The sequence below is a fragment of the Pholcus phalangioides genome, unplaced genomic scaffold (genome assembly GCF_987345545.1).
Source record: "Pholcus phalangioides strain wild (caught in Gottingen) unplaced genomic scaffold, Ppha-v1.0 ptg000017l_1, whole genome shotgun sequence".
Taxonomy (NCBI): domain Eukaryota; kingdom Metazoa; phylum Arthropoda; class Arachnida; order Araneae; family Pholcidae; genus Pholcus; species Pholcus phalangioides.
Window position 1 is genome coordinate 45,204,385 of NW_028301610.1, and position 27,940 is coordinate 45,232,324.

Here is a 27,940-nt window from a genome sequence, read left to right on the forward strand (position 1 = left end):
TAGAAATGATGGTAAAAAAAGAAAAAGATAAAAAAAAACTAAGAAAGAAACAACTTTCGAAACAAGAATAGTTTAGAAACAAATAAAACATTCTTCTCGAGGAGACACTTGGTGTTTTTTCTGCTATCTCATAAAAAATAGCATGGAATTTCTTGGAAATAGCTGGTGTTTTTTTTAGTAAATTCGTGTAGATACAGAAAAAAAATAGTGTTAATATTTAATTTTATAATAATTTTGAAGACCAAAAAAAAAGAAAAAAAAATTAACAATGAAATAACGAGCCAAACTACTTTAGAGCGTGTCATATATTTATTAGACCACAGTCACACACGACTTGAAGCCTCAAGTACTAGCGTATACCACGTATATTGTTTTAGATCAGGATGTAATACTACATATCACTGGCATGAAAAGCAGTTCGAACAACTATTACTACAGACAAGTATCATAACATTCTGTTTCGGCTTCAGAAAATTGCATACACTCATATTTTAAAGTTTTAAACACACATTTTTCAATTATTTTCACTGTATTTCTCATTTTTCAGGTATATATCCTGGAAGATATATTTATTAAAAGTAATATTAATTTACTTTGAAATAATTTATTTCTAACTACATTTATAAACAGTAGACCTATAGACTAGTTTATATCGTAATTATCATCAGGTTTGTAAGAATTATTGGATGTTCCAAGATGACCCCAGATATTGTTCAGTTAAGGCAAGGGCTCTTAAGCTTTTCGGCTACGATCCAAAATCCAACATGATCAAATCATCGTTCAATTTTAATCAAAAATTCTGTTTAAATATTTCTGATTAACAAATTGTTCGGTTTTCAAAATAAGTGAAACTAGTTCATGACGTCTCAACAAGTGGACCAGCAGGGCTTGCACCTTGGGACACGAATCAAACAAGGGGGACCCCAAATTATCAAAACATTCTACTAATTCTGAATTTATTTCCTTCATAAATTCGGGAATTTTTTTCTCACAAATTTCTAATTATTTTCCATTAATTCTATAACAATTTTTCGTTATTTCCAGAATTATGTTCTTTCATTTAAAATTCTCATCATGTGGGAATTTCCATTAATATTTAATTTACTCATGTTTTTATACTGATAAATCAGCATTTCCTGTGTTGTTAGTCATGCATGTTGGATGCCGATCTTTCCCCAAAAAATACTGCACATAAAATCATGGCTCAAAAAGCCCTCAAAATGTTTGGGTCCGAGCCAAGGATACCGAAATCGGTAAGACGCCATTGATACCAGTGGTGTGACAAATTAATTTAGAACCGGATTTAAGTGGATTTATGCAACCCACCTCAGGAACCCCTGGGACCCAAGTTTGGGTCGCAACCAATAGGTTAAAAATTTCTGAGTTGAGGGTTTCTTGTATAAGATGATGAAGTCTTACCTCTAACTGGCAGCCTTTTATGGGTAAAGTTATTTTCTTGAATTTTTTTTTCACATACTTTGTGTTAAAAATCTATTCCATGAAGTGATTTAATACATTTTTCGTAGTTACTATTTAATTTTGTTCAATATTTTTAGGGCCAAGAGAGCAAACAAAACGTGAGACAAACAAGTGCAAATAACAAAGTGAAGAAACTGTATATGGCACATTTCTTAGCAGATAATTAACAAAAGAAAAGTAAATCTTATTGCTAATTTGTGTTTTATCAGTTGTGCGTCGTGTATTATTTATGAAAAAACTTTGCATAGTTGGTTAATGGAAACTGCATTGCATGGTATGTAAATTATACAAACTGTATCCTTATAATGATTTAAAAAAATATATTTGTTTTTCAATCTGGAAAACCATTAATTAAGTTTTGAAGTTAAATGAAATTTTTGTGAGTTAGATGTTTATCGTATGAACTATATCTCATCATGTTTTCTCACTGCTATGTTCTATTTGGGATAGATTCAAAATACTTCAAGGTGGTATTTCTATACGAAAATATTATGTATTACAGAATTTCAGGTGAGCGTAAAATTCTATTCACACACACACAATGTTTCTTTTATATAAATTAATATCTTTATGAAAATTTCAAACTCCTGATAACACAGTTCCTATTAATGATTTGATTTTTTTTATGATACAGTTTCAATCCACAATAATCTCGATGCCGAAACAGAATGGAACGTATGCAGTGATGGCTATACCACCATGGCTCATACCACCCCCACAGAGTTAAAAAAAATAGTGAAGGTGGATCACAATTTATCTACAGGAAAAAGCTTGTGAAAAATGGCGCACATCATAATTAATCATAATTAACAAAGGACCCGAACAATTAAAAAAAACAAGCTTTTACAAATGCACACTACACACAAGAATTTAACATTTTTTTTTTCTCGACTCAACAACAAAGCGGCGATTCCCGCCGTTATATTGCATGCCAAAGCCACGGGAAAAACATTGTAAAAGATTATATATATATATTTATATAATAATAATAATAATAATAATAGTCGTATAATGTGTGATAAAATGTTATTTCGACCAACAACACTAATGACTGACGTATGTGGCAGAATAAATACGTATGATAGTAGAACGATCCTTGGGGAAATCGATTCCATCAAATCCCTCGAAGAATCGTCCATCAAATGTTGCAGTAACACTTGTTATAAGGGGGTGCGTGTTTAATTTTTCGTACCTTTTTATAGAGTTTTTTTTATAATTTTTTTTTTATTTTGTTGCTTCCTTGAGAAGTTGTACGAATTTCTAGGATACGTCGAAAATTGGACACTATCACCTCTTCATCCAGTTCATTCACAAAGAATCTCTCACACCGAGCAAGTAAGTCTACTCACACAGTGCCCGATATTCAATACAATAATTTTCCAACGAAAATGCTGCTGCCTTTAATATTTGTTTTTTAATCATTCCTCAGCACGTTTCTCAAGAACATAAAATCCATTGTTTTTTTTAAAAAAAATCGAAATTCATAAATATTTTTCATTTTATTTTTGTTGTCGGCACTTGAAAATGAGATACATAGAGAAATATATATATAGAACGTCACTTTTTTTCTATGAAGATTCAGCAGAACAGATTGATCATCTGAAGGATACGTTTTTAATTATTTTTTTTTGGTCCATGATAAACGTTTCCACTTATTCACAAAACAACACTGTTTTAAAGCACGTGTACGTATGATTTCTGTTTTGAAGAACGTATTTGAATTGGATGCACATTACGTATTATAATCAGCACAGATTGCTTACAATAGGTTGCTAAATGGCTGCATATGGCCTCTTTTTTTTGTTTTCCCCTCTACAAGAGAAGCATTTTAATTTAATTTTTTTTTTCTCATTTTATTCACCTGAAATTATCGTTCGAGACATTACTTGACATCATGGATACAATAGTACAGCAATTCATAAGTAAAATGATTGTTATATTGTTCTTCGGTTACATACACACACAAACACACAGACACACGTAAAACACGGTTTGCAATTTTTTTAAATAATAATAATAGAATAAACGCCACTTGAATTTGTTCAATAGAAACTGATTAATCATATAACTGTGTTTCACATGATAAAAATATTTTTTTTTCCACTATACAATAGATAAGAATATGCTAGAAATTAATTTTTCAAAAACATTTTTTTTTCTGTTTTGTATTGCATTTGGATACACTCTTTATAGGATAAAAGATGGAAAATTTGTGGTCCACAAAATTTTACGGTGAAAAATGTACACGTATTCATAAATTCTAAGCCCAGGAAGAATGCCTACTATTGAATGCTACATAATAAGGAAATTTTAATAGTAAAAATTCAACACTAATTAATCAACTGTAGTCATTGGTGTAAAGCAACAATAAACTTGGAATCAAAACTAAAAAACATCACTGTCATATATACACGGTCAATATGTTACAAAAAGACCGTATATACATTAAAATATTGCATCTATTTGAAGGCACCAAAAACTATTTTTCAATCTTCCATTAACAAGAATGCATAATAATAAATTCAAATTTCGAATTAACATTGATAACATCGAAAAAAAGGAGAAAAAATATACATATAAATTGAAAACTAATATTTTGCAAAGAAATGATTGGTCAGCATAAACATATAAACATGTATCAACTAATTATACCTCCTCATTTTTTAAAATTTTCTTATAAATAGAAACATCACGGAATCAAATTTTGATCCAAGAACTAAATTAGTCCAGATGGTCACGTCTAAATGAAATTATTTTTTCTATTAAGCATTCAAAAAATTATAGAAAAGACTAGAGTATATGAATTAATATTGAAAATTGTTTTTATGTTGAAGGCTCTAGAGATATGTAAAAATATAGACGTACATATATTTTACAAAGTTTTGTTTCAAATTTAAATTGAAAGCTTCAGTTATAGGAAATTGCAAACGCTTTTGAAGTTCGACATCAGGTTCGTAGATTATTTCATTTTACAGATATTAATCAATTACCTGGCATGATTATTCAACACATATTCGGTTATACTTGAAATTGAATTTAACAACGCTAAAAATCGAAGAATATTGGTATTATGATGTGTGACCTGTCTGTTTTCTTCTTTTTGAAAATGCAATTTTTTCTCAGTTTACACGTTAAGCAATTCTCCATGCATATAACAAAAATCGAATTGTATTCAAATTTTAAATGAATATTCACATCCAAATTTACAAGTGGCGATAAAAAAAAACGTAACAAGATCAATATCAAGATCGCAGCAGACGTATAAAGGATTTGCTAAACATTCCTAGACCCTTTACCATACCATTTCCATTTCTTCATTTTTTTTTTTTTATTAAATCTTTCTTAACCTTGGATTTTCTTACGGGAGACTCGCTTCATCCGAACTTGGAACTAAAGGCCTGGCAGGCATCCTAACATCTGGTGGACTATGGTCCACGATGTCTCCAACGGAAGTGGTGCTGACGTTTGTGTTGGTGGAATTATTGGAGTCGTCGTCATCTCGAAGACCATCTCTTCTTGGTCCGAGGTCGAGCCCTTCCAGACCATCTCGCTTCGACTTGTCGATAAGATCCTTGGATGAGGAAGATTCTTTCTTTTCTGACGTAGAGCAAGAAGAAGTCGTACCCTTACGGTCTTTGCTGTCTTGGTCTTTTAACTTAGCTTCCAACCTAGCTTGCTCGTTGATCTCTTTGACGGCTCTTAACTCTTTCTTCAACTTCATTCGACGGTTCTGGAACCAGATCTTGATTTGGCGTTCAGTCAAGCAAAGTGCGTGAGCTATCTCGATCCTCCGTCGCCTGGTTAGGTAATGGTTGAAATGGAATTCTTTCTCCAACTCCAGGGTCTGGAAACGAGTGTATGTCTGCCGCCCACGACGCCGAGGGCAACCATTCGGACCTGTACGCAAGGCGGGAAATTCAAAAAAGAAATCGTGAATTTTTAGGTTAGTAAAGCACACACATATTAAACAGATAACATAAATTGGAATTTAAAGAAAATGTTTATTTTATGAAAACTGAGTATCAACTCCCAGGCTTTATTTTGTTCAGAAGGCTTTATATTCGTTCGGAAACAAACTTCACGTTAGGTTCACAACACATACACGCACACACATTCCAACATGTACCAATTCGTTAGACGGTTTTATTTCACAAGTGTTTTGTTTAGGACCTTTTTCCAGGGCGACTTCCCGACCAGGACTGTGTTATTCGAATTGAATATCACCGACTTATCAAGTTTAAACACTCATGCATTACTATAAAAGGAGCGGGTCGTCCTGGTCACTCAATAATAAAACTGAATGAGAGGACGGATCTGAATGTATGTTCTGGGAGTCAAGCGATTAAGGAGTGAGGCTTCAAAACACCAATTTTTCAAAAATGACGTTAAAACATATTTCATTTAATTACAAATCATATGCAAAAAGTCGAGTGTTAATCGGTTAACTGGTTCTTTTGAAGTAAAAGAAAGAAGTAGTAATGAATGCATACATGTAGAGTGTAAATGCATACAGGAAAAACACTTTGAAACCAATTTTCTTAGATTGCAGTTTTTGAGCTCATTTGTAAGTTTAAAAAAAACTACTGCATCATAAATTCAAAAAAGTGGTTATTGGTAGTTTTTTTACAGAAATTTTTCTTCAACATGTGTTAGTAAAAATCACGAACTTAGACATCTGACGATTCCATAGAATTTTATGAATTTTTAAAGCCTGAAATATATATAAATGTTAAATTTCAAAAACTTTAATTCATCACTGCAAAAAAAGTACTTCCCATTAATCAATTTCTAAAATCGGAGATTCATTTTACTAACATGCATCGAATAAAAATCTCGGCAAAATTTCAGAATTTTTGGTGCAGTGTTTTTTGTTTTTTTAATTATACGAATGAGCGCAGAAACTAGTCTTAGAAAATCGCGATCAAAGTGTTTTTTCTTGTATACAGTATGAATCCGACCTATTCGACCCAAACGAAAGGGGGTGATAGAAGACCCCAAGTGGATCATGAAACACCCTACCAACCGTGTCCTATCTCAAACCGTTTTCGACTTATGGAGGATAATACATAATGGAAAAAAAAATGCGTCAAGTCTGAAAAACAAAAATTTGTGAAGTTTCTGAAAGACCTGTACGCACACATTTGGAAAAAATGCTATAAGACGCGACACCAATTCAACTTCACAAATCCGGGATTTTTCAGACTTTTGTAACGCAGTTTTTTAAAAGTATACTATCCACCCATAACTCGAAAATGTTTCAAGATAGGACTGAGTTGGTAGATTGTTTCGTGATCCACTTGGGCTCGTCTATCCCCTCCTTTCGTTTGGCAGAATGCGTCAGATTCACCCTGTATATTTACTATAATATGCATTAACACTATATTTACTTCTTTCTTTTATTTTGAAAGAAAAAAATGATTGACTGTGTGTGACACGAAATCCTTCGCATTTGATTTGCAATTGAACGAAATATGTTTTAGTCATTTTTGAAAAATCAACTTCAGGGGTAAAGTATGTCGTGACGTCGCATTGATGTACTCAATGTTCCCAGTTAGCATGCAACTGTTATTGTTTTCCAGTGAACACTTTACAAACGAAAAATATTACCTTAAAAGGCACATTTAAAAATCTTGTAAAATATAAATACTTAATTATTTCATTTAAAGTGGTTTTAATAATTGCATAAAGCTATTTTTAAAATTTCTTAATGAATCACAAGAAAACTGTAGGAACGTTCTTTAGATAAAATTTAAAAAATTCAAACTTGCGTAATGTATCTCTAAGATTAAGGGTTGTCATGAACTTTGAGGCTTTTCAAAATGCCGATTTTTCAAAAGTGCTTTGAAAATTTTTTCATTCAATTGCAAATCAAATGGAAGAAGTTGAGAATCAATCGGTTCTTTAAAATTAAAAGGAAGAAACATATAATGAATGACAGTGTGAAATTATTCCATAAACAAACTTTGATCGTGCTTTTCTCAAACAAAATTTCTGAAGTTTTTTGCAGCTCATCAGCTTTTAAGATTTAAAAAAAAACTACTGTAATAAAAATTCTGTGATTTTGTAAGAATGTTCATTCGACATGTGTTAGTAAAATGAACCTCTGATTTTCCAATATCATCGATTGGAATTTTTTTTTTTTAATGTTGAATTTATAATATATAGATTTTTGAAATTTATCCTTTTTTTCACACTATTAAAACTCATAAAATTCTCTAACGAATGATCAGATATCCATATTTCACGTTCATTTTACTGACATGTGTCGTATAAATATTCCTACACAATTTGAGAGATGCGGTGACTTTGTTTTGAATCTTATAAACAAGCTCAACAGCTGCAATCTAAGAAAATTGCGTTTAAAATGCATTTTCTTTGTTTTCATTTACACTTTAATTAATCTTTTCTTCTCGATTTTTCAGTGTGTGTGTGTGTTAAAACTGAATTTTTTTGCGTTTTATTTCTATAAAATGAAGTATTTTCCAAGTAATTTCTGAAAAATCGAATTTAGGGGATCATGACACCCTTTAAAAATTGATTTTCCAAAATATCCGTTTTATATGTTTTTAAACATATTTTTATTCACATGAAAAATATTATAAGATTAAAGAGAGCTAACTGTTCATGATTAAAATAGTTAAATCCTGCCGTAAGATAATCGGGAAGCTTTGAGCCGTGTTTCATAAATATATGTTCAAACAATGAATATTTCTTTACACTTACTAAACTCATGTTTGTGCTTGAAATATTTCGCACAAAAAAAAGAAAATATTTCAACAGTTTGTTGTGAGAGAGAGAAGCTTCCGATTTTTTCTTCTCATTCTTGAGAGAATTTACTAAATTTTAGCAAATTCGTTTTGTTTCATATTGTTTGTCACATTAATTTGTAACAAACAATTTACATTGACAAGAAATTTTTTACTGTACTTTCAGGAAAGTTGATTAGAGAAGATTTTCAAAGAAACCAAGATCATTTTTCCACATATTTAGCACGGAAAACGGGCGCACAAGTCAATTATTTATTTAAGTCAATTTTTCTATCAATCATACTCTATTTTATATTTCCTCGTTGCATTATTTGTTTAAAAAAATATCAATGCAGTATAGATGTATCACACTAATTGCCATAGTGCTGAAAATTTTATTCATGTTGAAAACGATGTATGGGGGGTTAAGTCTTCATATTTTTATAAAGTATGTTGTATGCATTTATCAAATAATTATACACTACCTCACAGAGAAAATGGGTCACACCATGAAATTATATAGCACTATTATTAAAATTTATATTATTAAAGTCCATTACGTATCTGAGATCAAGTTAAAAAGAAAAAAAAACATTCTACCTTTATTAGGCCTACTTCACAAAATTTCTCACCCGTATACAAAATTGTTTTTCGGTCTTATGTGTCAAATATTAAGATTAAATATTATTTATAGATATCAAAGTCTTTAAAACATCTCCGAGTCGGATAAGTTTGAGAGAAATACGTACAAAAAAAAATCACAGGCTTTTGAAAAGCCGGTTGGCCTTGACTTCATGTTGTGGCCAAAATTTACAAGATCCACATCAACTGTAGATTTCAATTTGAAAAACATCGTTTAGAACTAATTTTATCATTTTATAGTGGGACTGTAGTAACACGTGGATGAATGTTAGAAGGACATGTCAGTATCATGCACTTATTTATAGCTGAAAAAAATTTAATAGAAGGCACCACGCATACAGATTTCAAGTTATAAATTTCAACGTGAACGATTTTTTGTCAAAATAGACTCAAGCACCGGTTGTTTGTCAAGTCATTTTATACGAACACGTGGCAGCGCTAATACTTGCAAACTTGCAATGTTGTCCTACTGCAACTACACTGCTAAACAGATACAGCATATGGGTTTTTTCATTGGTGAATCGAAGGTATATTTCTCTCATGACCGTAAATATACCGTTATGACCGTAATATACTAATCAAATCAAGCGAAGTAATTAACGGGTCGATTTCAATGTAGAATTATTATCGAAGTGTCATCTTCATCAACAACCGAAGACTTAAGACTGATGAGTCAGCATATGGCATTGAATTATATACAAATACAACGCCACAACAGGCAAGATGCCCAACGAGGTGGCTGCGAAAAAGATGCCCATAACAAATATGGATGTCATATATTTCCAAAAATACAGCAACCAAATTATGACAGTTCATTTTTGTTTTAATTTTCAAGACACCACATAACATTCACGGCTAACATCAAATAAATATAAATAATTTTTCAAAATTATTTCAATCTTTGGCCAGCACACATACAATTCCCGAATTTTTCGATTCCATTTCCGGAAAAACCCCCGCGGTATGAATTTCGTCAATTAGACTACCACATCGTTCAAAACAATCCAAAATAATCTACACATGATCCAAATCATAGAGCCTAGGCCTGTAACCAGAAATTTCGTTTAGAGGGGAACCACTTGCATTTCGGGGGAGGGGGGGGGGGAACCAAAGTGATGAAACAATACATTTGGCCATTTTTCCCCTTTTTTCAGTCATTTTCTCACATTTCGGGGGAAGGAACCCCCAAGTACCCCCTGTAGGCATTTCTTTCAACCACCTGCGCCCGACTCTAGCATATTAAGGGGTCTCGTACATTTTAACTGGTGGAAAACTATGCTATATTAGAAATATTATTAAAAATACTATTTAATCACTGATTTATTTCAAAATTTCCGTACATATTTTCGATTGTATGTGCATCATATATATGCTAGTATAAAATTTCACAAATCTCTAATACTTGATTTTTCGCAAATTTTCAAAAAAGTGCATTAAAAATAGCTTGCGCACAAGATAAATTAACGTGGCATCAATGTAATTAAATAAAAACTGGTTCTAAATAAAGAAAATTATTCAGTTCTTGAAATGAAGCAAAAGACTGAAATTTGATGCACTTAATCTTACTCTAAATTAAATTTTAAATTTAAAAATTCAAAAAAAATGTATATTTATAATTTAATTTCGGAAAAGATTGAGTCAATAAAATATCGATCTTTCGATTCATTTCATAAAAAAGAAACCATTTTTTTTATATATTTTGAATCAATTTTTATTCAATTACATTGATGTCATGCTATGTTATGCGCGTAAGCTGTTTTTAATGTATTTTTTGAAAATTTGTAAAACAACAAGTATTAGAGATACGTAAAATTTTATATTCGCATAATATAGCATATAAAATCAAAAATATGTGTAAAAAACTTGAAATGAATCAACGGTTATATAGTATTTTTAATGATATTTATACTAGCACAGCTTTTACCATGTTAAAAGATATGTGAGACCCTTAAATAGTTATTTAGGCATGTACATTTCGGAGATTTGTCTAGCCCTGACAAATATTATAATTAACAAATATCATCACTGATGACATTCCCAGCCACTTGGAAAAATATATTTGGTTATTTAGAATTTTATGTCATCTATATATCTCATGTCAGATTATATTTATTTTCTTTCAGTTATCATTTATGGTTCAAAATTTTTTTTGTGAGGTTGAAACTATACAGCATAGAAAACTACAAGAAAATTGAGAAACAGTCAAATTCAGTTATAACGACGTCGGTTGTAACGACTACTCGGCTATAACGTCAATTATTGTCGGTCTGGACTGATTAACTTAATGAACCTTACTGTATAACGTCGAAGATCCCACTCGAACCAGACTCTCGCCGGCTCTCGACTCGGGAATCATTTCCGTCTCGCCTGTCGGCTTTATGCCGAGCAGGATGGCGACGTCTGTTCAACAACTAACCTGTATGGCCTTACGGCTGGGTCAGGGGTGCATACCTATGGTTACTTAGAACGTCGATGAAAAGCAACCACCTCGGATATAACGACAAATTTTTCGCTTTGTTTCCGTTTCAATGACGGAAACAGACTCTTCCCAAGTAAGAAAATTTTTACTAGAATTAGGAATGATAACCATTTCATAATTTATAAATTGCGTTATAATGAATATGACTATAAATATATCATTCACATATTTTTCAAGTTCCGTTTTTTTCTGGGAAATACATTTTAACAGACTTACTCTGGCATTTTTCTTTCCTTGATAAGAGTTATTTATAAAACATATTTGGTAATTTCGTCATCATTTGGCTACATGTTTGACGATAATCGATGATGCCCTCGTATTAATTATCCCAATTTCCCGTATTTTTCTCGATAAAATTGATTATCCTAATTATAAGTAAATAAAAACCTGCAAAAAGTATTTGAAAACCTTTAATTATATTTCTCGTCAAAATGGTCCATCAACTTGGTTACAACGACAAAATTGGTTAGCCGAGTTTGACTGTGTAATCATTAGAACAAGAAAACATGCACATTTCATGTCAATGTGATGTTTTTAAAACTCAGATTAATAAAACATTTTTTTTTAATTTGATGCTATATTACATTATTTTCTAAGGAAATTTCTGACTTGAAATTGAGTAACACCTCAAATACAAATAATTAACATATATGCAGCATATTTATCTTTATGGTTAAAATGTCTTAATCTAATCGCTTGATTACCAATTGCTTGGCAATCACAAACAATAATGTTTTAAGAAATTTCAATGCAATAATAATTTGGGAAATTCAATTTTTTCCTCTCATCTTCGTTTTAGATAGTAGAAAAAAAAATTGTCAAGCCCCTTCCAAATCTCAAATCAAAGTATGTATTTCAGTCATTGAATTAATTTTCTAAATTATCGTAATTCCTCAAAGGGACACAGAAACTACACTATAAAAGTTTTAGGAAAGTTATTTTATAAAACTTGAAAAATGCAGCCAATAAGCGCATCGCGGTTACATTCGAGCAAATGTAACAGATGCTCTAACTGGTTGTTTTTTTTTTCAAGTTTTGTGAAAGGTATTTTATCAAACTTTTATAGTGTAGTCCCGGCCTAACAGAACAAAATATAGAGTAAGATCTGACTGACTATAGTCACTGTTACCGAAGCGCTATTTCTGCAATGTGTTTATTGAATTATGTGGACGTCAAAGAGGAAAATTTAAAACTAGTATTAACATACATTTTTATTAGGCCGGGATTATACTTTACTATAAAAGTTTCATAAAAGTCCTTTTATGAAACTTGAAAAAACAACCAATAATCATATCAGTTGCATTCCCTAGAATGTAACCAATGCGCTTATTGTTGGCATTGTCAATTTTTGTAAAAGAACTTTCATAGTGTATGCCTAATCACATACAATTTTTTATTAAAAAATATGTTCATAAACACTGTAGTGTTGAAAATACGAGTGTACCATATAAATACGTCAATGCCAATGGTACTTGTGAGGAGCTGATGCTTCCAAGAATACGAAAAAGTAGTTTATAGTGGAGACAATAAATTTGGTCTTGTCTTCTAAAACTCCAAATTAAATTTGAAATTGAAATCATCAGTTTTCGTTGAATCGAATTTGATCAAAATATTGATTCAAATATTTTTAAATATGGTTACTTATCCAAAATGTGATTGAATAAAAACATGATTTATGGAAGATATCTAATGGGTTTTTTCAAGCAAAAATCAAGTTAATTCACAAACTTTTAATAAAAATTTTAAGCGAATTTTAATCGAATTGATCGAGTCAATTAAACTCAGCTAAAATTTCTAACTGCGATTAACAATTGATCGATTAACTGGCCCGATTAATTGATTAATCGAACCAGCCCTAATGTATAGTAACGTGTTTAATATACACAGTATTATATAGAAATATAGTAGAAACTCTTCTATCCTTGTGCTATAAAACGAGAGTTTTAATCCACGAACTTGTCAGGGAATTAAGTGAAGATACCGTATTTTAATTATTTTAATTTAACCCTTTCCGTAGCATATTAGAAATCACTGGACCCTCTACAAAATACCATATCTTTTTTAATGAAGTTTGTTTTATTTTGATTTTCAACAGGTGCAAAGTAAGGGGTATAGATTTTCTATTGAGCGAAATCTACTACACTCAAAATATCTTGACTCGTCAATGCTAAAATGAGAATCTTCTAAAGGGGCGAGATGTCTCGTCAATACCTCTCAGCAGGTTAATAACTGGTGATCGCAAACCATAGTTAACTGGAACATGCTCCCCTCCGCTGTCATTGATTCACCCACGCCTTTTATATTTTCGAAAAGTGTAAAACCTTACTTCTGTCACTATCAATCGCATTCTCACGTATAGGCCTCATAGCCCTCGGCCAACATTATTGTACAAATAAATAAATAAGGCTAGTAACGAGTTTGGTTGCATTGGTTGAATGCATTTCTTAGATGAGAGCATGGCGCTTTCAAATAAAATTGAAGATAGGTAAAATAATACAATGAATAAACATGCTTGTTGCTTATACATATATATTCTGTAAATACTAATTAGAGCAAAGTAATTGAATTATGAAACATTTACACAAGATTACCATCTCCCCACGACTTTTGTAAACCTATTACCGTAGAGTAGGGCCACATGCCATTTATATGTTACGGAAAATGTGATAAATTGGTAACTATGTATAATCACTAATCGTCTCAGTAAGTTCAATAAATTTCACTACATTTATTATTTTTTTACTGGCGATTGTACATAATTCCCAAATGAAGTTGATAAGCTTTACAAATATGTAAAAAAACTATCACCTCTCTCTTTCCTTCATTTAATCAGTTTATTAGTTATGCCCGAACATGATACGTATACCACACGCATTTTTCCATAAAAATTAAATTAAATTAAAACAAGTTCAAAAGAAGATAAAATCGTGCAAATTATTATCAGCCTTTAAATGTTGGTTTTATCAACATGTTCAAACGAAACCACCATTACCGATCGAATTCATCACTATAGACTGAAGTTTAAGCACACTTCCAGTAAATTTGAATAATTTCATTGAAGATTTATCACGTTTACCAATATGATTTTGGTTATACTTAATAACCGGTAAATTTGATGAATTCGGAATATGTGAACAAAATTTACCAACTTCACCAAAATGGTCGGCAATCATGCATAATCACCGAATTCATCACATTGACCCTAACATATACATGCCACATTTATCAGCTTATTTTAATTCCACAATTTCTTTAAATTTTCTAAATCTTCTGTTTTTCTCACAAGAGTAGGCGAACGAATTTCTATAATATGCTCAATTCTGTATTGGACGATGCTCCCTAATGTTTTCTTACTTTAATGAAGTAATTATACCATTCTATATATATAGAATATGGATTCGGCTGGTTTTTCAGAGCCTTCGACATCTGGTTTCTATATTTTTCATAGGGTTGTGGAAATTTATTACTTTTTTTCTGTGTTCTGTTCTTTCACCAAAATATCAATATTTTTCTTCACAAATAAAAGTAGGAGAAGGATTTCAAAAGCAAGGGAGGTTTCGCTTTAAAAAATTAACGGAAACTATTTTAAGCCTTGTATATCCAATAAATTTCAGTAGTTCTTTGGAATTCAGTGAATTGTAGGCATGTACAGGGACCAACCTCCCAGGACTAGAGAACCGTATAGAGTGACCTATCATTTTAGTGCAGTCATTCTCAGCTGGTATGTGATTATTTTTGTTATTCAGTGAAAACTTTACAAACGAAAAATATCACCCTGAAAAAGTGTATTTAAATCTGTCGAATAACTTGTAAAGTAAATATTTAATTATTTCATTTAAAGCTGTTATAAAAGTGTATACGCAACAAAAAGGCACAAAAACAGCTAACAATAGTTAACAATAAAGGGAGACGATATACACTAGTCTGGCTTATGTTTAAAAAAATGTTTAAAAATTTATCTGTTATGAATGTGGAAGATCAATTGCACCCTAGAGCAGAGGTTTCCAACGTTGAAGCTCTCGCGGAACCCTCAATGATTTTCCGCTGTTCTGCGGAACGCTTGATGGTTTTGAGGCTGTTTGACGGAACCCAAACCAATTTTGATTATTTCTCTGATACACAGGGTGTCCCCAAGGCTGCCTTAACTCCACCATAAGACCATGGGCAAAATAATATGCTGGGGCGGTGGCGAAGGCGCAACCTCCTGATTTGCATACTTCTCTTAAATTATATTACCATATCTCGTTATTGTGGGGGGCCCCGATGCAGCTAAGGCTCCTCGGCCGCGCTCGGTTGGGATGCATTGAGACGGCTTTGGGTGTTCACGTAAGTTCTGTGGTTCAAGAATCAACACTCCTATATAGCGGATAAAGTTTCCAAAAAACCATCTTTTTATGACCAATAATTTCTTATGAAACCGGAAAATAACATTTATGACGTATTATCCGACGCATACCGTTGAAACCAACTTCGATTTCTTTTTTTAAAAAATTCAATAAAAAAAACTAAAATTTTTAAACATGCTAAAAATTCCCAATAAGGAATAGCTTCAGTAGTATCAACAAGGAAGTTACTTTTCTCTCCGGGTTTTACGATTTTCAAGGGCTTCCAAACTTTTGATTCTACCGAACCCCAAAAAAGCTTTCACGGAACACTAGGGTTCCACGGAATATCAGTTGGAAATCTATGTAGTAGATGGTTAGTTACGTTTTGTCATTCACAAGTATTATATCATTATTACATGAAAAATTCTTTAAAACAATAAAACTTGTTCCATCTCTTATTCTAATGGAAACTGATGAATGCCAATCAAAGAATTACTATATTACTGTAGTTACATCAACCACGTGTTTTGTTCAAGCGAGTAGTCTGCGCTATAACAGACATTCTACCACTGATGAAGGGACTATATTAGCCTCGAAACAGCTCTTTGGTGTCATATTTTCGTATTTTGAGCTATATAATCGTTGGCTTTCATGTATCTCACTATTAAGCAAAAGGTATTTCTTTATAAAAATTACTATGTATGTTTTTTTCTAAAAAAGGTAAATTTTATTTAGAATCATTTTTATAACGCAGTGACATCAACATACCTAAGGTTAAATTCATTTTGTGTTTGTGTAAATATAGGATGACTATACAATCTTTCAAAAATTTACTGGATTTTTTCTAGGGAACATGAAAACCGTGGTGTCCGAGACACTTGTAGACTCAATGGTTGATCTCGCTGCGAAATCGTTATTGCTGTGGACAAGATCAAAACCTCGCCGAGAGTCTACGAGAGATTGCGGCGGTACTTCGATCCCCAGTATGGACTTTCAATGACACCCTCAGACACTACTTTGGGCAGCTATTTGGAGTTTTCAAGAATATTGCAAACCTCAACTTCACTGGCTAAGAGTTGAAGTATCTTTACTCTTTCTACGTTTAATTAGTGGAATGCGGCCCCATAATTCTATCACAAATATTTTAATGATTATCAACCTCTATTGTTTTATTGAGTGTTTGCAATCGTCGTGCATAGGCGTAAACTTGTATTCGCCTACAACCCCCCCCCCCCAATATATATATTTACTACCATCTCCATAATGCCCCTCGTCAATATTGCGTAGTCCTCCCAATATTTCCAATAACTTTACACCTGTTACCGTAAATTTGTATATGAGTACATGTATTAATCTCAGCTATAAATAAATAAGTTTAAATTATAAACAGTTTACAAGAGTTTAAATATGAATAAAAAACATTTTACTACAATATAGATATAAAAAATTGTAATAAATAAGATTAGGAGATTCGTTGTTGTAATTAAAAATTAGACTATAATGCTAAAACTTCGCAGAAACGTGAGTTTTTTTTAGAGATGAGAAAAGCTATGTATATGTACGTATTACCATATATTCAGTGGATCCCGCCTATTAGGTTTTCAAAAAATGTCCTGAAAAAAAAGTTGTAAGTGAGAATACGCTTTAAACGGAAAATCCTAATGAAGTTAGAGTTGGGACCACTAAAATAAGTCTTATTAAGCGGGAAAACGTTCCAAATGGGTACGTTATAGTTGGGATCGACTGTACATCATGCAGTATTGGCATAGCCTTAAAAGAATCTCATACCTTTCAACCTGATCAGAGAATCCAAAAATTATGCTCTAGTAGAAATACAAGAATAGCAAAATTATATTTTACCACTGATGGGTTCTGAAATCGGTATTGTTTTTGAATATCTATATTTGCTTTAAGAAATTGAATAATTTCATCTCCCGTAACGTATTATCCAATATTGCATAATAAATGATATCATCAAAGAAATATCATAATTGTAAATAATCCAAAAGTAAATAAATAGTAAAGATACGGAATTATTTAAGTTGATATGGTGTGGCACAGATATGTAAAGACATATGAACCAAATCCGAAATATATACATTAATTAAATTTTTCCTGTTCTGAGCTGTCTATAGCCTGTCTATCCGTCAAAGCTAGAACTTTTGCAGAAACGTCTTCATGAAGGGAAAGAAATAAAGCAAAAAAAAATCAAGTTCACATGAGAGAGTTTTTCTATGCATATTATAATGCACGTGCTATTTTTTAACAAACATGTGACCAAACATGTCAAGCTCCATATAGCAGAGTATCAAAACATCTCCAGCAGAACTATTTACATGTTATTTGTTTCACTAAAGAGTATGACGTTGAATTGACAAGAACGTGTTTTGCTAATGAAACTTGTAAAAACACCATGATTTCACACTGAAAGCTTTGCAGAGATTTTCAGTCTTTAATTCTCTCACCGGCATTGACGAGATATCTCGCCTTCTTAAGAACCTTTTATTTTGGCAACGACAAACCCAGATATTTTTTGTGATACTGATTTCTGTGGAACACATTTTCCCATTTTTCTCACTTTGCACCTGCTAAAAATCGGAAGAAAGCCTCACATTCATAAAAAAAAAAGAAAGATACGGCATTTTAAAGGAAGTTTAGGGATTTCTACTATGCTAGAGTTAAATTGTTAAAGGCCTTCAAAAACTTTCACAATCCCTTCGTAAAGATATTTCAAAAATTTCATAATTTTCTGATGAATACTTACTGTTGTAAATAGCTCTTCAGAACTCTATGTACACTCTGTATATCAATACTGTTACTGTACTATACAATACGTATTATGCGATAACTAGTACTTTATTTCTACTAAAGCATTTTTTGCTAGTTTCTAACCGCGCTAAAACACCCTTAACGAGTCCGGATGGTTATCTTTCTGGAAACATTCAAGTTTTATAAGGTTAAAAGTGCATAGACAGGCGCACGGTGTCATTTGCGATCATGAGGAATTTGGAGCATTTGCGCAAAACATCACCCCTCCATTCTTTGCCTTCTTTTCTTGTATATCACCAGGGATAAAAGGACTGTATCCCCATGAAATTGTATTGCTAAAATTTCATACATCAGCGATTATATAATATTTCTCAAGATTTTCTCAATCCTGGGATTACGGTAGTTAAAGTGATGAGCATTTCCGATATGCCGATTTGACAAGAGTAGAAGCCGGTACAGTGCCAACAAGTTACCGTATGCCTACTCAATAAAGTTTCTTACTTTTACGATTAATTTTCCTCCGATAAATGTTCATATTTTTATTCAGAATTATCTGTTGGAGCTTTCAAAATACGCATTTCTTTTTACGATAAAAATTGCAAGTTGTAGCAAGCAGTTTTATTAGTATCTATAAATCTTCATGCATATAGGTGTACTATATAAGTATTAATGAGGAAGTACACGCAATTGATAGTTAAAATTCAAACTTTCTTACCATTTTCAATTACAATACACGTGTCAAGGATTTAGATTACGATATCACAAAAAATGTAGATTGCATAATGCAAAAAATGTATATCGCAAAAAAAAAAAATCGGCTGTAATGGAAGATACTAAAACAACGACAATTCCCATATACGCACAAGTAAAAGTAAGACATTGACAAGCATAATATTTGACATGACATGCATGAAACCATACGCTAAAAAACACGCAGCATATCATTTATTCTATTCAAAAACACGTAAAATATAGATAAAAGAAAACAGACTTTTTTGTATGCTAGAGGCGGCGCGTGACAAGTTCAATTCCCCCATCCGGTTAAAAACAAAAACAAAACAAAAAAAAAACATTCAAATTTGGCATTACAGTGACTGTTGTGAGATGTCAGAAATTTCCTGACAGAAATATAAAAAAAGCAAAGTATGATGTATTTTTCCTCAGAGACAATCTTTCCCGTCAAAATTACGACTTAGTGGATCACATCATTGAAATTTGTTAACATTACCAACTATTCCATAAAAGCGTGGGAAGTCTTCACGCCTTTGAACGTATATTCAAAAAAACAGAGGGAGGAAAAAAAAAAAAGATTCCAGTATGATCTCAAAGACATGAATATATGAAAGTATAACGCTTAAATCCATTACGTTATCATGAAACCGCTAAAAAATACATATCTTTTCGGCCATATTCCTAGAGCTGCAATTAACGGGGCCGTAAAGGCAGGTAGTCATGCTGGGAAAAACGCAATAAAAACGGCTATTCTCACCCCGACCACCACTTTTTGCATAACTACCTACACATGAAAGTCATACACATTCCATAAAATGACTATAAAGTCCACCAATGAGAAGTGTACTACCATGAGGGAGAGAGGAATATACGACCAAGATGATGAGGTAGGTAAGGCAAAAAAAAAAAATTATATACAGAAATATATATATGGAAGAACATAAATTTTGGTGACAGTTCGAGAGGCTTCAGAATCAACGGAGCGAACCAAAGGGAACAAGTTTTTTTATGCGTATATATATATAATTTTGAAATGAAAATATAGAAAAAAAAATAAAATATGAACATCGCACGCACACATTTTTTGTGATAATAATCGCATGATAACTTCAAACCCTAGAGGAATGAATCCACACAAATGAACGCACACGTCATAACAATGATCGTTTCGTAAAAATTTCCAACATAAATTTTTTGATAGAAAATTATCTTTGCATTGAGAATTAAACAGTAAACAGATTTTATTTTACATTTTGGGTAAAAAAGCTTTGCTATATTAGAAATATCTAGTGCTGTGAAATTTGCCTTTAGATAATAATCTGTGGCATTTAAGTTTTTTTTTGGATGCGTATTCTTGACATTCATCACTGCGCTTAATTTTCGAAAACATGACTTCAGAGCATACATGCTTGAGCTATGGCCTGCGGGTCAAATGTGGCCCGTGACCTCAACCATAATTTTGCAAAAATGAACTAAGCGGCACATTACTTAAGTGATCTGCGGTGCAGTTCCCACATCCCTTAAGTGATCTGCGGTGCAGTTCCCACATCCCTTAAGTGCCCCACGGCAAATTTCCAGGTAACTTAAGGAACCCGCGGCATATTCTTAGATCACTTGAGTGACCCCGGCACAGCTCCAAATTACTTAAGGAGACCCGCAGCACATTTACATACCACTCAAGTGACCCACGGGGCAGTTTTACATCACTTAAGTGCCCGCAGCACTTTCCCAGATCACTTAAGGCAGGGGTGACCAACAGCTGGCCCACGAATTGAGACTTTGTGGGGGCTCCCGACAAAAAGAAATATTTTTCAAACTGAGTGATGGAAGGCTAAAAATCAGAAAACTGTTGGAAGGTCCAATCTTTGATACTGATTATGAATAATTAGAATTAGAGAGGTGGTTGGGTCCTCTCTAGATTTCTTGGGCAACAGAAAAAGATGATACCTTACACTCGTATATAGTAAGGGATTTATTGGACAACTAAAAAAACGCCACCAATCGTGAAACTTGGTGCCTTGGTGACACATAGTGAGAATGCTTTCACAAAGAAGACACTAAATGTCTCGGATGATGGTAGTGGTTACTTGTATCTAGGGAGATTGGTGTGACACTACACATGAGAAAAGTGTCATTTTATCCGATTTTTCTTACTTAGCCAAATTAGCATTAAACTGAAGTTGGTTGGTCACATCCATATGTATATAAAAGGAAACCCCCTTAGAGGGTTTTGATTACCAGCGTTGTATACAGTATGTACCGCGTATATTCAAATATACATAGAACCATAACTGGGTTGACAAATTAGTGAAATCACAGCCAAATATGCTCTGCAACAAACCTATGCCTGTAATTCCGAAAGAGCTGTCAAAAATCAAAATATAAAATGGAAAGAATGAGACCACACCTTATGTGGAAAGGCGGTTCTGGATTTTTACCTCCAAACTGACTGCAATACTTGAAAATTTTGAATATTGAACGTTTAAAGGACCCTCTTTGCACGCATGCGAACCTATGTAATTAAGGGTTAACATGTTGATTAGTATTAAAATAACAGAGCATTTTGTGATATAACGTGTCTCAAAAACAAAAAATGAACCGATACGAAAGCAAAATCTTAACGTGTGTGCTTTGAGAGTTTTTCCCCGTTTTTGCCCATTTTATTTCAAAGAGCAAATGCTCAGAATGTGGATCGATGTTGGGAACAGGAACATCAAGAGGCTGAAAGAGTATGGAGCTGGAGAATTTTGGGTGAAAAGATACGGAATATAAAGAAATCAGATAGTAAGGTTGGTGAAAAAACATGGCGACTAGGGAAAAGGAAAAAAAAAAACATTCTTATTTTTTTTTTCTTATCCCGAAGGAGACATGAAATGCACCAAAAGAACGAAAAGTGCCAGGAGGAAACCTGCTAGAATATTCTAAGCCCACGGAAAACCGGGCAGGAGATGTGCATCCATTCACTCTCACTCTCTACTACAGTAGAGTACTATCTCCTTTTCTTACTTCTATGTCCCTTCCTTCCCTTGGACTAAGAATCTTCTTCACCCTCCTCCGCATCATCTCCACTCTCTATCTCTCTTTCTGGAGGTGAAATGGCTGGAGAAGATGGCCTCTGATGGTCTCAGGCTAGTAATGAGAGCATAGTGCTATGCATGTGGCCAGCCCACACTGATGAACACTTGCAAGGCGCTATGCCTGTAATTCCGAAAAAAGGGGGACCGTCTACTAAATCGTCCGAGTAATATTCTGGAAGGAGTTTGTTGTTTCTTGTTGTTTGTTTGGCTGTTCTTTCTTTCATCCTTTGGTTTTTCAATAAAAAAAATCAAATAGGCTCTAACTTTTGCAATTCCAAAACTGATTTTTTTAAATAAATATTGTTTTTTTTCCAATAAATAAAATTTAATAATAATTTTTATGATTTGATAGTGGTGACACCACGAAAGACCAATTATTTTTTGAAAAAAAAATGACTTGGGTCAATGTATTCAGCCATATTCATCCACACATAAGGCAATTAACTTTCTATAGTAGGGGTTTCCAACCCGCGGTCCGCTGGTGATTGGTGACTCACTGATGACACATTTTAGTGACCCGCCTAGGCACCGATTAGTGAAAAATGAAACGACCGTAATGTGAATGATCGTAATTCTCATTAATTTTGGGCATTCTTTCTAATCGTGTTATCAGTTGGTATGTCTTCAAAAAAAATCAAATCTTGAACAGAATTCTTACTGACCAGTTTCCACTTTAAATCACTAAGAGAATAATTTATTACAATTTTCTGAATTTTATCAGTATTGGTCGAGGGGTAAAACCTTAGAATATAAATTCGCTATTTAAAGATGAAAGTTGTTTTTTTTAATCTGACTGATAGTCCTGAGCATTATGGCATAAAACTCTCAGAGTGAGTGAGCTCTAAATTTTTGAAATTAATTAATAATTACTTGATGATTAATGATTGTTTATCAATTAATTATTGATAATTATAATTTCTTTATATATATATATATATATTTTATTTTTTGCAAAATATATTCAAATTTTACCATAACAATTCATTGTTTAGTCACGGAAAGGTGGGAGGCTGAATAATCCCAGAGTGCTTACACAGGGACGTTTTTCTGATTGGGTTTTTGAGGACAGTCGTGTCCGTATAAAAAGTTAATTTTCTATTTTAATAGCTATACAACCCCTTGCGACATAAATGATGTATCTGAGTTCTACACATTATTTGGATACTTTTTCTAATTAGAAGTATGCTTCTAGAATCAACGGTTCGTCAGTAAAAGACGGAAAGAGAGAATTATGGAATCAACCTGGATATTTTGCTTTTATTTTAATGTAATCTATAAACAGATGAAATCTTGATTCTCAAAGTTGATTAGTTTTTACCTTGAATTTTATCTCCAGCCCTCTCAATTTTGTGCAATTTTATAAATCTCATAGCATGTAAAATTTCACCAGCTCTCAAAAAATGACGCCAATAAGGAATCAACTCTTTGGAGATTAAAAATGTTTATATAATTGTATAGCCGTATTTTTTTTGTACTGAAATGGCACTAAAAGATGTACCTACTTTCTAAAATACCATAAACATTCAGAAGGAATGGGTATGAGATGACCACGTCCAATTTTTGACCATGTATTTGCCATGCATATTCGAATATACACGGGACCCTAGAGTATTAATTTCTTACGGATATCGCAAGCTTCCAGTGATTCTTATTGATTCATTGAATAATCAGACGTCTCGATGACATCAATGGTGACGTTTGCAGAGTGATACTGAGTCAGACATCTAACATCAAATCAACAAAACATTCGAATGGCACGTGTAAAAAAGACGGAGGGCAATCGAGTTAAGACACAGAGTGACGAAGAAAAACGACCTTAACCATGGACCATAAAATGATATTTTTTGAAGGGACTAATTCAGATAATTCTCGTAACTTTCGATATTAATGCGAATAATTAGGGCGGAAACGACCGTTATGAAATTATGATTATAATAATGAGCGCTATAATTCACGGAGAATGAATGAGCTATAACCGAGAAAGAGAGGATACCGTCATCAAGAGGTCAAGCCATCATTAAGTCTTATCATATATGGAAACTCAAAGAGACTAGTCATATTTAATTTCAGCGAATGGTAATTATTTCACTTCCTGTATCGCTGCTGCTTCTTTTCGCATCAGGCCCTCCATATATCAATATATAAATCGCTTCTATTTCCTTGAACGCTTTCAATACTTATATATATTTATTAATACCCACTAATCATTCACATTAAATAATTAACATCTGTTTTTACCTAATAAAAAGCTAACATAAATACTCAAAGTATCATTTTCTATTACAGGAATTACCTCAGAAATCAGACATGTGCAATGGACATCAAACAATGAAGACCCATCAACGGTATAAAATCATAACTACATTAATCTAATTATATTCATAATCATTGATGAACAGTTTTAAAATTTCTCAACCCTTTATGTTTCAACCCCATAGAAAGGTATTGAAATTTTTTTTCCTTACAAAAATAATGTGGTGCTATTAGCATATTTTTAATTTAAATAATACATAAGTACGGCAATTTTATTCATTATAGATGTTTTAATTAGATAAAATGGTTGATTAAGAGTAAAATGTACATTTGCCTTTTTTAATGTTATCTATAAACAGAAAAAATCTTGCTTTGCAAAGGTGCATAGTTTTACGTTCAATTTTATTTCCAATCCCCTCAATTTGGTATGGTTTTATAAATTTTTAAACACATAAAAATTGCAGCAGCTCTCAAAAGTGACAACGACAGGGAATCAACTCTTTCTTGATGAAAAACTATTGTACTTACGTAGCCTTTTGTACTGAAATGACGTAAAAGTTGAGCAAATTAATTGATATAGTGGATTTGTTGACCATGTATTTGCCATGTATATTCAAATATACACGGGACCATAGAGGGTTAAATATCACCTTGCCTTCATTATGTTACCATGCCTTCCTTCTCATAACTTTTAACATGGTCGCGGGCCTAAAAAACTAATGTAGTAGAAATACCATTCAAAATATTATTTAACCATTGATTCATAATACTTCAAACTTTCAACACACATTTTTCGCACATATTTATGTTATGTTATGCTATGTCAAAATACAATGTTTTACATGTCTCCAATGCTTATTTTTTTTTTGCAAATTTTCAAACATTATAAACAGAATGCACGTGTGTGCACTATTAACAACCTGCGCGCATGATGAAATAACTTGATACCAATGTATAGAATAAAAATTTATTCATATAAAGAAAACTGTTCAGAGTTCATAAAACGAGGCAAAAATTTGGATTGAGATTTCATTGACTAAATATTATTTATAATTAAATTTAAAATTCAAATTTTTAAAAACTAAGGAAACTAATTTTTTTATGTAAATCAAATATTTATGAATGGATCCTAAATTTTAAGCCCCATTTTATGAACTGAATAGTTTCCTTAATTTTTATCATGCGTTCAAGGGTTAGTGATTTTTTTTTTTTCTTCAATGTTTTAAAATCAGCAAAACAAATAAACTGAAGACATGTAAAACATTGCATTGGTATAGCACAGCATATACAATCGAAAATATATATAACACAGCCTAAATAAATCAGTGGTTAACTATAGTATTTTTAATTACATTTATACTAGAGCATATTTTTTGAGGCTTTTTAACCATCTTGAAAGGAATGAAACCCATGAAAGTGGTTAATTAATTTGACTTTAATGGTGTAACACATTAAATTTTGAAATTATATTAGAAATACTTAAACACACATATTTTATTGATATCATGGAATGAGCAGGCGTGAAATATTCCTCGTAAATATGTTCTAATGTTAATTAATTTTTTTTAATATTAAACTAACCAAAATTCGAGAAAATCACAACAAATCCGTATTTGCTTTTTTAGAAGCAATTTTCAATGCAAAAAAATAGTGTCTTTTATACTCCGATAAATAGGACTATAGGTTACTATATTTTAGTTTTCTAAGAATTGTATAAATTCAGTAATAAACCCTCGGGAATTAATAGATTCTCTCTCATTGGCCAGTGAAATAAGAATCCTTACCTAATGTCCACCCCATGGAAAAATTACACATTATATACAACTCCCGCCTTCATCTCCGAATAACTTAACAAGACCCTGCCCCCTTTATGCCTATGAAAGGCTGTAACGCTTCCTATAGTGACCCCCTAATTTATCGTCCCCTTTCGTTTTTGACCTATGACCCACACCCTAGGGTCCAGAATTGACTTGTCACACTGACATCTATCCTATTTTATATGAATCTTCTGAAAGATCAATTTTCTATGGTGGTGACATGTAATGAGTGTGTGTTCATATCGTTCACGTGCCATATTTTTGTACGTATTTGGATTATTCGATTGGATACATGTTAACAGTATAAAAAAAGGTAAGATAATTCATTAAAAATTATTCATATTATTTAAAGGAATCCGACAACGTTTAAAATGTCATTTTGAAAGTAAAAAATGTCGATTTTGTTTCCTAAATTTTATTTTTAAAAGAAGGCCAGTTTTGTTTATATGACGCTTAGAACAGAAGTTACGTCCACATCAGTGTTGCGTTTTTACGTACAAATAATCCGTGAATAAAACTTTAAACGCGTTTCTACGAAGAATGTTGTTCTTGACAATTTACTTGAGTTTGAAACATGATTTCTAAAAATCTATTCATTTTATCATTACGAAATTTCAATATGATATTCTGCAATATATTGTGAAGGTTATGAGAATCCAAAAAATCGAAAGTCTATATAACATATATTTGATTAACGTTTTATACATGATATGTGGAATGAAATTTCAAAAAAAAATCACACAAACATCAACAGATTTGGGTGTAACTTATGAGAGAATGACACACAATCTTTTAAATTTTGGTTCTTAACCTGCATTATCACTAGCTAAATGTACTGCGAAAACAACAAAATATTTCATTCATAGAATTTTTTGCAATCTGTGTTTCGAATATTACATGTGTCGAATATTACCGTGTTCGAATATTTGCTTAAAATTTGACATAAAAATGACTCTATCATGAAAAAATGACATAGGTAGTCTAAAATTTATATTATTGTTTTTACCATTTTGAGATATTTTTTATCAAAAAATTTTATTAATGTTCACTCTAGTACCATTTTATGAAAAAGTGACAAGGAAAATAGTCAGATTCCTCAAAATAATTCTGTGAATTGTTATGCGTTACACAGAAAAATTTCAAGAATATTTTTCTTATATCTATTTAAAAAACTTCTCTAGAGAAAAAATTCCAAAAAAAAAATTTATATTCAATTTTTATTTTACTGCCAGCCCTCTCAAGAAAAAAAAAATTCTTGAAGGTGCATGTTCAAAGTTGAATTTATATAAAAACCATGGTAAAAGTTTCCAAGTTATTGGGAGGAAAATATTTGAGGGGACATTTTGAAAATCGTTTCAAAATCAATTGTTTTCAATATAAAAATTCTGAAGGTATAAACAGGAAAACGAGTGACGTGTATACTTATATGTTATGATCGAAAGAATTTTATAGGTTATGGGTATATTTATTGATGTAGTCATTCTTAGGACCCCAGAACAAATCAATGTTTTGTCATAAGTTTTAGCACGGGTAGCACCCAAAAGTAGTGTCACAAAAATTCCGATACTTTCTCTGAGAGATATGCAGTATTGAAGATACTCTGACCTTAATTTAGAAAATA

At 32.1% G+C, this 27,940-nt stretch overlaps 1 protein-coding gene across 1 annotated transcript in view; it reads right to left on the minus strand.

Moving 5' to 3' along the window:
- Positions 1–300: 300 nt before the first annotated feature.
- The window catches only part of LOC149073508 (uncharacterized), a 63,076-nt gene continuing 35,436 nt past the window's right edge, over positions 301–27,940 (minus strand). Inside the window, exon 3 of the mRNA XM_089246216.1 lies at positions 301–5,376. Coding sequence (XP_089102342.1) covers positions 4,838–5,376 — 539 coding nt within the window. The 3' untranslated portion in view covers positions 301–4,837. The remainder of the gene's footprint in view (positions 5,377–27,940) is intronic.